The 13,152-nt window shown below is 34.8% G+C and overlaps 1 protein-coding gene across 1 annotated transcript in view; it reads left to right on the plus strand.

The window, feature by feature from the left end:
- The window catches only part of LOC106878135 (atrial natriuretic peptide receptor 1), a 244,214-nt gene that overhangs the window by 159,427 nt on the left and 71,635 nt on the right, over positions 1-13,152 (plus strand). Inside the window, exon 21 of the mRNA XM_089355548.1 lies at positions 13,027-13,125. Coding sequence (XP_089211674.1) covers positions 13,027-13,125 — 99 coding nt within the window. The remainder of the gene's footprint in view (positions 1-13,026; positions 13,126-13,152) is intronic.

A 13,152-nucleotide genomic window follows, 5' to 3' on the forward strand; every position in this document is an offset into this window, starting at 1 on the left:
GCACCCTGGTTCAAATATATAACAAATAAAGCAAGAGCTAATTTCACATATTTGATACTGTAGATTTTCCCCCTCCCCTCAATGTCGTTATCCCTGTTAATTAAAACTCAACATTTCGCACATAAATTCGTCAAACTCAAAAGGTGTTAAATAAAACTGATTATACATACGCGCATGACCTCGCTTTTCAACAACAGGTCGACTTCAGTAATAATAAAAAAGAAAGAATGTGAAACAGATTGCATGTGGGACGCCTCGATAGGAATGTAATTGATTTGGTCAGCTTATACGTATTAGACCTCCTGAAATACTGGTTCCTCAACCACAGTATTCTGTCATTTCGATACGATGATATAGTAGTTATTCGCTGTTGTGATAACGATATTTTAGATACTATCCAAACGAACCTTGCCTTGTCATTTAATAATCTAGGCATCGAAACAGATGCAGATACTAATTATTTAAGACGAAATTTACTTGAACTAAGCAGGTGAAAATAATGCTTTCCATAAGCCCAACAGCAAATAAAGAAGCAGCGAAAATTTCGGTGCTATTATAATTCACTTTGTCTTTATTTCTTTGAAAGTTTTTATGTGGAGAAATTCTTTTTGTAAACATTGTAAAATTAGAACGAACGTTTAGACTAAATGGCAGATTATATCACATTATATTACTTTTCCGATTGGTAAATATATGTGTGTTGATGTTGTTCTGTATGTAATATATTCTAGTTTTGAAGCCCCATTTTTTAATGTGCAATTGTGATAACGAACAGAACGTTTACAAGTTCGTTTGTCGGAGAAACAGCAGGATATGTGCATACTAACTTCATTAAGTTTTTAAAAATAAGTGCAGGTCGTTCGCATTTAAATTAATATACTGCAATTTCTCGATATTTTACTACAAGGATGATATTTCACACTACTGATATCATCATGGTAGAGACTGCAATCTCAGCAGCATCGTAAAGTATCATGGCTACATCAAGCATTACTGTGTTTGTATGTATTTATGTATATATATATATATATATATATATATATATATATATATATATATATTCCACACACACGCACATGCATGAACTGCAAGGTTTAAAATGTTTAAGGTACGCCTTATGTTACGATGGTACGCCTACGATTCTATCCGGTGTTGGAGGTGGGCAAGGAAAGACACACACACACACATGCGCACACTCTGACACACATATAGTTAAAATTAACGCTTTTATACATAGAGAAACAAACACCATTAACTGAATAAAGGATTCAGCACAAATTGTTGAGAGTAATTCTGAAGCCCGCCAAATAAATATCTGGATAATTTAAAATGCAAAATATGTGAACATGCAATAGTTCTTAAGTATAATTCTATTCCGCGAAAGAAATATTTACATTAGTTTAAAAATAACTTTTACTTGCTCAGTTTGGAAGAATCAATGCTTATGGCGTCCATAAGATTAATGCCATTAATGTTTTACGCGAACCTTTGCAAAGACATAAAGGAAAGACATAAGCAGAGATGGCAGTAATTTCAAGAAACATACGTTCTGGAAAGTAAGGACTGAACACTTTGATTATTCCGGGGGCCTGGACGCTTGGATTTAATAAGGGTGATGAGAGGAGACGGGTGGGTCGGGAGTATCTAAGTTGAGGTGAAATCGGCTCAATAATCCGAGAAGCAGAGGCCATTATACTATGTTAGAAACGGTAGAGAGAGAGAGAAAGAGGAGTCAGCATGCTTGTGGGTAAGAGGAATGTTTGTGATTTATGCTAATCAGCTGGATGGATCTTTTCTATTGGGTTGTAAGATAAATTCATTCGTTTTTTTTTCCATCTGTCTGAAAAAGGTCAAATTTATTAAAACTTCAAGTTACATTTATGTATCTACATCTCATCATCATTTGACTGTGATAGCTCATTGCCTCAATCACCCTCTAATCCGATTCCAATAGGGCTATACCAGTCATAGTCCCATGATTGTGTGATTAGACGTAGCCAGCTGCCGGAGTTGATTCATTGATGGATTTTGCATCCAACACGGCAAAAACAATAACAGGTACCACAACGTATCACGTCGGATGCTCTAACTGGCTAATAATCGCTCTCATAATCTCATAAACCTACTGTACATATCTGTTATTTTATCGATTCCGAGAGGCAAAGTCGTCCTCGGGAAGATTTCAACTCCTCACGCCAGAAACCAAAATCAATACCGCAATATATGCCATTAGACTCTCAAATGGATTTACCTATTAACCGCCATAAATGATGTGCACTAATTATACTCATAAAGATTATTCTCTGATACAATCAAGTTTATTGATTAAAATTGCAGATATTATATATTTTTGAGGGGTGATGTGCAGATGAAGTCTTGACATCAATTCTCGCCAGGGTTAATAATTATATTTCTTTATTCTGAGAACAATAAAATGGGGTGCTTGCCTTGTCGTAGATCTTTAATTCCTTGATGGAGTCGTGGGTCGTGATATACGGTGCGTCTAGAGCATTTTTAGACTTGGCAAAGCACTTATTTTCTTGGTCTGACAACAGCTGATTTCTTCTTCTTCTTCTTCTTCTTCTTCTTCTTCTTCTTCTTCTTCTTCTTCTTCTTCTTCTTCTTCTTCTTCTTAGACAGAGAGAGAGAGAGAGAGAGAGAGAGAGAGAGAGAGAGAGAGAGAGAAGAATTGATCCAGAAGAGAGCAGTTACTTTATTTAGCGATCTCAGGGCTGGGAGAAAGAAGAACATCTTTGTCCTCGCAGTATGTGAATTAATAGGACAAATAGTCACGAGAATTACCGCCAAGAAATCTACTGTCGACCTATCCTACTTCGCTAATACTCGCCGCCTATAAACAAATAAGTACCAGTGTTATAGTCGATTCATTACATTAGACCATCTCTCCAAAATGTCTAATCTTATGTGCTGGGCTAAATGTTATCTGGTATTTATTGACGTCGCTATGTTTTGAGTTAAAATCCAGCCGGTTCAAGCCGTGGCCGATTTTTGCCTTTTATTACACACGAAATTTTGTTAAAACAAATGTCAGTCAGGTAGTGTGTCATTTTAATCAACTCTCTTCTCATTCTCTTGTGCCAATGTTAAAAATCGTAATACATATCTATATATACATATAAACACCACATTCATACGCCCCTCTACATATTAAATATATACAAAAAGATATATATGCAGCTAAGGTTTATTGCTTGTTATAATCAAAATTTTATTGTTCAATATTTCTAATATTCTTATAACTTTTACACTAAGAGAAATTTGCTTAAAAACTCGTAAATATATATGCAATATTACAATACTTTTAGCTTCAAATGTGCGATATAAAGTTTTACCTCAATAAAATATTATATAAATTGATGCAGTAATAGAAGATTAATCTTCTTGCCCGTTAACCTACATAAGCAATTTAGGCAGTCATTAAACAACTATAAAACAATTTTTAATACTTCCAGTTTACGTATTACAGCTGGAGAATTTATTCCATTATATATATATATATATATATATATATATATATATATATATATATAAACACACACATATATATATACATATATATATATATGTGTGTGTGTGTGTGTGTGAATATATATATGTATATATATATGTTTATATATGTATGTATATATATATGTGCATATATATGACTGAAACAAGTAAAGAGTATATATATATATATATATATATATATATATATATATATATATATATATATATGTATGTATATATGTATATATGTATAAACACATACATATATATATATATATATATATATATATATATATATATATATATATGTATGTATATATGTATATATGTATAAACATATACATATATATATATATATATATATATATATATATATATATATATATATATATATATATATATATATATATATATGTATGTATTTTATTTATTTATGTGTTTCAGCCAAGTGGCTGCGGTCATGCTGGTGCACCACCGTGATTTTCACGTTCTTTGCATGGCTCTTCTCCCCCACCTGACATGGTCCAATCAAGAGTTTTGATGGCACATCTGGTGTATAAGAGAATTTGACACAGCTGCCCTAAACTGCGTCTCATTACGAGCCATTGGTTCGTCTAGTATCGTGGAGAGGAAAGCGTCAAGTTTTGTCTTGAAGACCTCCGCATCCATGTCTTGCATGTCTCTCAAATGTTTTGGCAGGGCATTGAAGAGCTGAGGTCCTCTGAAACCGAGGCTGCTGCAGTATCTCGTTCTTATGTGAGATGCAGTGGACGGTACCTTTGGCACCATGCAGTGGCGACCCGTGCGGGCATTCCTGTAGTACTTGATACCAAAGTTTGGCACCAGTCCTTCCAGTATTTTCCATATGTATATTATTACATATCTCTCCCGCCTGCGCTCCAGGGAGTAGAGACCTAGTGCCTTCAGTCGCTCCCTGTAGTTCATCTGTTGGACTGTGGCGATCTTTTTTGTATAGTGCCGCTGAATTGCCTCGAGTTCTGCTGTCCGCTTAACACTGTGTGGTGACCACAACTGAGAGCAATAGTCTAGGCGGCTCAGAACAAATGTCTTCCATAGAATCAACATGACTTTTTGATCCCTTGTACGGAAAGTCCTCAGTATCTACCCCGCCAGTTGTCTGCACCTTGCTGTCAACTTGATAATGTGCATGTGAAATGATGCATCACTACACATGTTGATGCCCAGATCTCTAACTGTTTGTTGTTCTGGGATTGCAGTACCTCCAGGCCCTGTGTATGCCAGTTGGGAGGTACTTGTGGTCTTGTAGCGCAGTACTTGAAATTTTTTTGCATTGAACTGCATATTATTTTGCTCTGCCCACTCATATATTGCATTTAGGCCATTCTGCAGGCTTACAATATCATCAGGATTCTTTATTGCCTGAGATATCTTTGTGTCATCAGCATAGCTAGTGACAGTGGCTCTCCGCGTGACCGTGGGCATGTCCAGAAGGGCCACTATGAACAGTAGTGGCCCCAGAACAGTTCCCTGTGGAACACCGCTCAATATTTCTGTTTCCCTAGATAGTTCTCCATTGGCTGCAACTGTCTGACTTCTACCATTCAGGAAGTCATGCAGCCACTCTCCTAATTTACCAGCTATGCCAAGGTTTCGCAGCTTGTGACATATCAAGCCATGATCAACTTTGTCAAAGGCTTTTGCAAAGTCGAGATATATCACATCAACATTTGAATGGTCAAGTAGCTGCTTCAGGACCCAGTCATAATGCTGCAAGAGCTGCGTGAGGCAGCTTTTACCTGGACGGAAACCATGCTGGGTCTCATTCAGCAAGTCATTTTCTTCTAGGAACGCAATCAATCTCCTTCTGACAATTCGTTCCATGACTTTGCTAATATGTGAAGTCAGAGAGATGGGCCTGTAGTTTCCAGCCTCTGCTCTGCTTCCACCTTTATGGATAGGACATATGGTACCTTCCTTCAGCTTTTTGGGAAGTTTACCATTTGCAAGGAAACTCTGGAAGAGTATCCGGAGTGGTCCTGCTAATTCTTGTTTACACGACTTTAAGAGGACAGCTGGGAAACCATCGGGGCCAGTTGCCGAATTTAAGCTCATTTCATTTATGGCAGCTATCACATCTTCCTCTTCAATGTCGATGTAGGTAATGGATGCAGTCCCCTTCTGCTGAGTGCTATTGTCAAAGAAATCAGCTGGGTTCTTTATCTGCATGTGACTCAGAGGAGAGGTGAAGACACTCTTGAATTGTGTACTGAGCACTTCACTTATCCATGTGGGATCTGCAGTCAGTGAGCCATTAGGCAGGAACAGGGGTCCTATCTTATACTGCACCGTAGCAGTCTCCTTTGCAAATCTATAGAAAGCCTTGGGGTTTGTTTTTATGCTTTCTACTGCTCTCTTTTCCTTCTCTGCTCTCTCCTTTTCATGGGAGAGTTTAATTTTGTTTTCTATTTCTAACAGTGTTAGTTTTAATTTAGCCCTTTTCCTATCCTCCAGTTCTCTATTTAACTGGTTTGAGACCTTTGTTCTGTGTCTCATAAGGATTTTCCTATCTCTAGGAATTCTATTGGCATGTTTGCTGGTCTTTCTATATGGCACGTATTTGGTGCATATGTCTTGTATGGTTGACATAAAATGACTTAGTTTGAGGTCATTGTCTTGTATAGAAAGGCTGTCATGCCAGTTTTGATTTCGAATCTCTCTGCGAATTGACTTCCAGTCCGCCCCGTGGAAATTCAGGTTGGATATTGCTTGAGTCCTCCTGGTGGGGTGGGTGTCAGTGGGTTGTCTAGGACCATACATAGTTAATTCTATAATGTTATGATCTGAGAGAGACGTGGGCGTTATTTTCACATTATGGATTAGGCTCACATTGTTTGTGAAGCAGAGATCTAAAATATTGCTTCCCCTGGTTGGTTGGAGTATCACTTGTTCCATGAACAGCATGTTGGATAGTTCTAGCAATGATTTTGCCTGGCTTTGTTCATGCAGTGACATCCCAGAGAGGATGTGACCTTCAGGCCATTTAACATTTGGGAGGTTAAAGTCGCCTAGGAAAAGTATATTGATGTGTTGGTCCAGATTTGTCAGGACCTCTTCTATGCGTCTGAGGCTGTCCTCAAATTTACCTTCCTGCTTTGCGGTATTTGGTGGACGGTATGTTGAGCATACAACTACATCAATTTGTTTTATGTGTACTATTAAAGTATCACATACAGAGTTTGAGTGTGATAGTAGTAGTAGGGGTGTGACATCTTCTCGGATGTACATTGCAACTCCCCCATGACTTCTATCCCTTCTGTCTGTTCGGAGTACGGCATACTCTGGTATATTTATCTCCGCATCTGCTATATTAGGTGTTAGATGCGTTTCGGTAAGCACCATGCATATTGCTTGATTGCATGTTACTAGGTCTTTCAAGTATAGGAACTTGTCTTTGCCGCCTGTTCGTAATAGGCCCCGGATATTCAGTAGGAATATGGGTGTGATATCTGTGCAGGGGTTCCTGGTGTTAGCGGTGGCCATCCCTGATCCATCATCTGTGGTGGTCTTGGACAATGGTTCGTGTGGCGTTGACTCTGTACCCTCTGCATCCACGTTAACTGTTGTATATATGTATATATGTATAAACACATACATATATATATATATATATATATATATATATATATGTATGTATATATGTATATATGTATAAACACATACATATATATATATATATATATATATATATATATATGTATGTATATATGTATATATGTATAAACACATACATATATATATATATATATATATATATATATATATATGTATGTATATATGTATATATGTATAAACACATACATACATATATATATATATATATATATATATATATATATATATATGTATGTATATATGTATATATGTATAAACACATACATACATATATATATATATATATATATGTATGTATATATGTATATATGTATAAACACATACATACATATATATATATATATGTATGTATGTATATATGTATATATGTATAAACACATACATACATATATATATATATATATATATATATATATATATGTATGTATATATGTATATATGTATAAACACATACATATATATATATATATATATATATATATATATATATACATACATATATGTATGTATATATATGTACATATATATTATTTATTATATATATTATATAATACATATATTCTTTACAATACATACTGCACTTACGCATGTGTGTGTATATATTATGATGCTAAATGATCGACAAATATACACACACATACTGTATAGCTTATACATTTTGTCAGTCAGTATTTTATAAAGTTTCAAAAATCAATGCACACACTTTCTGTCAAAAGTTTTCGAAATAACAACCAAATAATCCTGAAATCATATCCTACAGTCTTACATGATGACGGACACATTAGATTATATAGTCTGTGATTGAAAATAAAAAGAAAATAGAAAACAGACTGAATGGTCACGTTTGGAATGCTTTTATGCATAATTCTGTTTCCAATTCTTGTTTCCAAGGCTGATTGGAAACAATGCATACTTTAAAGAAATCATTATGGAACTGTTAATAGTTGTAGAAAATTGACCCAGACGGCATGTTCAGTGAGTTCCAACTTGAAGGAGGTAGATTCGTTGAATTTCTAAACTAGTCTACCCAGTTTTCTTAAACCACATATATTGCTCAAATGCATATGATGAATAAGTTCTTATTTCTGAAGATGCTTCAAACACACGGTAATGGTTTACTTTAAAGCAACAAATCTTAAAAGATTCTTATATCTACATCACAGTTATCTCCATAATTACATTATCGTTACAAAATCATAAACATAAGAATTTTTATAGGCAGTCTCCCCCACCCACCAAAAAAAAAAGAAAAAAAAAAGTAATCTTATAATCAATTTTGGTAGAATCAGACAAAATGTCTTGCAATATTTATTTCAGCATTTAGGGTTTCAAATTTAAATAAGATTTGAGCTGAAAGAGCTGCGAAAACTAGATATAACATCTATAAAAGAAAGATAAGTTATAAATCCACACATTTAATACGAAATTGGAAGCAACTCGAGTAGCTTACGTAGAGGTTTTATCAATGGTCATACTACTAACAGGGCCATGTTGAACGAGGAATGCTTATTAGGATGATTCCGCAAATTGTAGACTTTCTTCGTAGTTTAGAAGACCTCACTGCAATTTTGGAGGCGAGAAAGCTTGCAAGTTATATATATGATTCGCAGAAGTATCGTTTGACTCCACAACGGTTGTTTTGCAGGTATCATTTGCTGGCCTCGTGCCTCCACGACTCATGCACCCTCGATATTCTTGTCTTTCCACCTCTCGTTACTCTTGGTACATCCAACCAACAAGGCTACGCACTAACCATTATGCCCAGTTTACTCTCCCCAGAACATCGGCCCTTTGGGATCTTCCTCTTGCACATGTCCTTTCGACAGGTGTTGATCTGCAATAGTTTAAACAAAACGTTAATGGCATCAAAGCTCACCGGTCTTTTAAAAATCATGGGTAATGTTCTTCTTCTAGACTCACAAGCAATAATAATAATAATAAGAAGAAGAAGAAGAAGAAGAACCCCACCAAACACCAAAGACCTAAGAAACAGACAGATTGCATGATGGGTAAGCTTCACAATTGGTGAATGTAGACGACTCAAATGAGTGTCATTGTCAGTATTCTTTGTAGTATTAGTTGCAACGGAGCAGCTGTTGGTGAACAACATGTGAGGGATCTTGTTCAAAACGGGGGCACCAGTATTTTCTTAACGAAACACTTTGAAATACTTTGAAACTTGGGACACTGGTAGAATGTGTCATATAAAACATCTTTTTCTCTTAGTCTTCTTAACAAAAAAAAACGTACATCGCAAGTTATTTCATGTTAAAGTTGTCGTATTTCTGTAATTTCAACCAACGACTGACGTCCATTCAGCCGTAAAAATTAAGTGCTGACTACGTAAACAAACGATTCTCAAACGATTCTGGCGGTGATAAAATTATTATTTCCTTGTCAAAAAATGGCTGAAGCATATTGGCAGTAGCTAATAAACCTTTCTATTATAGGCACAAGGCCTGGTTTTTGAGGGAAGGAGCAAGTCAATTAGGGTTAGGGTTAGGGAAAACGAACACACGTGTGTTGCCTCTCTGCAAAATGTCAGAAGTAATGGAGATTACGCTTTACACCGCTTAGGAGTAACTGTAAACAGCTGAATACTTGTCAGTGATTGGTTGAAATTATCAATTTTTTACATGAAATACAAAAATTTTTTTCTGTTCTATAACACAAAATAGATAAGTATACGAGGTTTGAAAGTCTTTCGGTACCAAAAACACTACATAAAACATAAATGAAAACTGGTGCCCCCCGTTTTGAACAAGATCCCATGTGAGATTTAAGAACCTGGGGTCCAGTGGCTTGAGGGACGTGGAGTGCTGTTCCAGAGCGGATGGTTTTCGCTATCAGCTTAGCACTCATGGATGGTTCAGAGAGGAAACACATCTGCTTGGACGAAAAAAAACAAAAAAAAAAACAAAGTAAAAGAAAACAAATTTAGCGGATTTCCGTCCTATTGACCGACTTGAAGTACTAAAATGTTCGGAGTTGGGTAAGGTGGGGAAATGTTGGACATTAGGTACACTGTGTGATGTATGTTGGAGTGTGGTAAGTTCGGCTTTGGCTGAGGTACAGTAAATAGTGCGGGGCATTTAGTCCGGCATTTTACCGTTTCAGTCTTCAATCGTTTGAAGTAATAATTATATTAACATTCTGTATTACAGCTCTATTTAACACTACTATGTCAAGATACCTAACAACGTGTTTATATATTACTTTCCAGAGTTGTATTGAGTTACCTCCTTCTCTCACTTTCCATCTCTCCTCCTCCTCCTCTCTCTCTCCATCCCTCTGTGTGCGTGTGTGCCTTTTTCTTTACATAAATTTCTTTTATCACGTCTCACCACAATTCTCTCTTGGGTCAAGAGAGTGCGTAAAGGTTGCATGAACATCGGAATGTGAAATAGATTAATTACAAGAAATGCCTGGCAAAATCATGTTCGCCTGCGAAATAGCGGTGTTTATTATATTCAACCCCCTTCCTTCAGAGTAACGTTACCGTATCTTTCTTCTTCATTTTTCCAGCATTTATGAAGGATAATAAAACTATTATAACACTCACCTCCCTCCTTGTCCCTTATCATCAACCTGTTAATGACGAATGCAGTAAACTTCCGGTCCACCTCAACTGTGACTTCCAAGACGCCACAGTTCTGTACTCACTGAACGACAAATTGGAAAATAAATGAATAAATAAATTAAAAAACTAAAAAAAGAATCGTGTCACATGTCTGTAATGTCAATCTGACACCAGCAACTTAATTATCTGCTGAGCGCCGATGCATAAAATAAAATGAAGTAAAATAGAAAGGAATAATATATATATATATACATATATATATATATATAATGATATATATATGTATGTATATATATGTATATATATATATATATATATATATATGTATGCATGTATATATATATATATATATATATATATATATATATGTATATATATATATATATATATATATATATATATATATATATATATATATATATATATATATATATATATATGTATATATATATATATATATATATATATGTATATATATATATATATGTATGCATGTATATATATATATATATATATATATATATATGTATATATATATATATATGTATGCATGTATATATATATATATATATATATATATATATATACATGTATGTATATATATATATATACATGTATGTATATATATATATATATGTATGCATGTATATATATATATATATATATATATATATATATATATATATATATATATATACATGTATATATATATATATATATGTATGCATGTATATATATATATATATATATATATATATATATATATACATGTATGTATATACATATGTATGCATGTATATATGTATGTATATATATATGCATACCCTTAACACTACCCTGCCATTTTGTTTTCCTGTTATTTTGGTTCTTGCCTTGTCAAGTAATATCTGCCTATCCAAACCCATATTTTTTCTTTTGAATTTCTTTATCTCATTTGATTATTTCTTTGTTAGTTTGATTAAAACACTGTGAATAATTTTGTCAAAGATTTCATTTCTTTTGTTCCATTTGGATATTTCGACTTTCTTCTTGTTAGATATATATATTTTTTAATATAATTATATTTTTGAAACAAACGTTCAGAATATAACAATCAACACCTTAGCGTATTGGTACATCAGATAAAATACAGACAATGTTACTTTTATGCATACAGTTGCGCACGCGTATCTGCATAGTTGTGCTCTCTCTCTCTCTCTCTCTCTCTCTCTCTCTCTCATGCACACACACATACACACAGCGCTCACGAACGTTAGACATACACACAGTACGCACAAACGTACGCACAGACAGACAATAGACAGATAGCACACAGACACACACACACACACAGACACACACACACACACACACACACACACACACACACACACACACACACACGTCAAAATTTACGTTTTAGTTGTGACTATATACTCTTGTGTTCTCTCATTTGTTTCAATCATTGAACTGTGCCTAAGATGGAAAGCTGCCTTAGTCTAGCAAAAAATAGATCCCACTACTTATTAGAAGTACTACCAGTGGCTTTTACACGACCGCTAAGTTACGGAGACATTAACGAACAAACACCGGTTGTCAAGTAGTGGAGAGCCAAACACACACACACACACACACACACACACACACACACACACACACACACACTGTATATGGTGGTCTTTACCAAATTCACTCGCAAGTCATTGGTTGGTTGGTTGGGGAGGCTAGCTATAGTAGAGGACACTTGCCCGAGGACTGAACCCAAAGACTACGTGGTTAGAAAGTGAACTTCTAAACCCTATGTATATATGTATATCCATTATGTGTATGTATGTAGATATGTGTGTGTGTGTGTATGTGTATGCATAGGATTCATATTGCTACACTTCTAGTTGTTATCTGAGGCTGGCCTAATTAATAATCAGGAAAAGTATATTTCCATTAAACTCTTTCTAAAGATGACTACTTCGGTGCTAATTCTGTTACTATGGCACCACAAAGGTGCTTCTTTGTGATCGTTCAACTTGCGAGAATTATCAGACATATTTTCCTCAAAACACTTTGCTGTTATTCAAAAGAAAGAACACACCAGATAACACGGTCTTTATTACTGCTTGATGTGAATGCGAAATTAGACGGATGGAATACCGTTGATCATAATCTATTGATTCAGAACTCGAGGTTAAACATAATAATAACAATGAATCAATGACGAAATGAAGATTACGTTAAGTTTTTCTTCGTTTATTGCGCTTGTTATATCATTTCAAAATAATGGATGAATTTTTATTCTAATTTTAAAGGTCCATGTGTCGCTGGTGTAGTTGGTATCAAGATGCCGAGATATTGTTTGATCGGAGACACTGTGAATACAGCGTCCAGAATGGAATCTACTGGAGAAGGTAAGACTAACTGTCATAGTTATTTAC

Source organism: Octopus bimaculoides, chromosome 7 (genome assembly GCF_046866305.1).
Source record: "Octopus bimaculoides isolate indiv1 chromosome 7, ASM4686630v1, whole genome shotgun sequence".
NCBI lineage: Eukaryota > Metazoa > Mollusca > Cephalopoda > Octopoda > Octopodidae > Octopus > Octopus bimaculoides.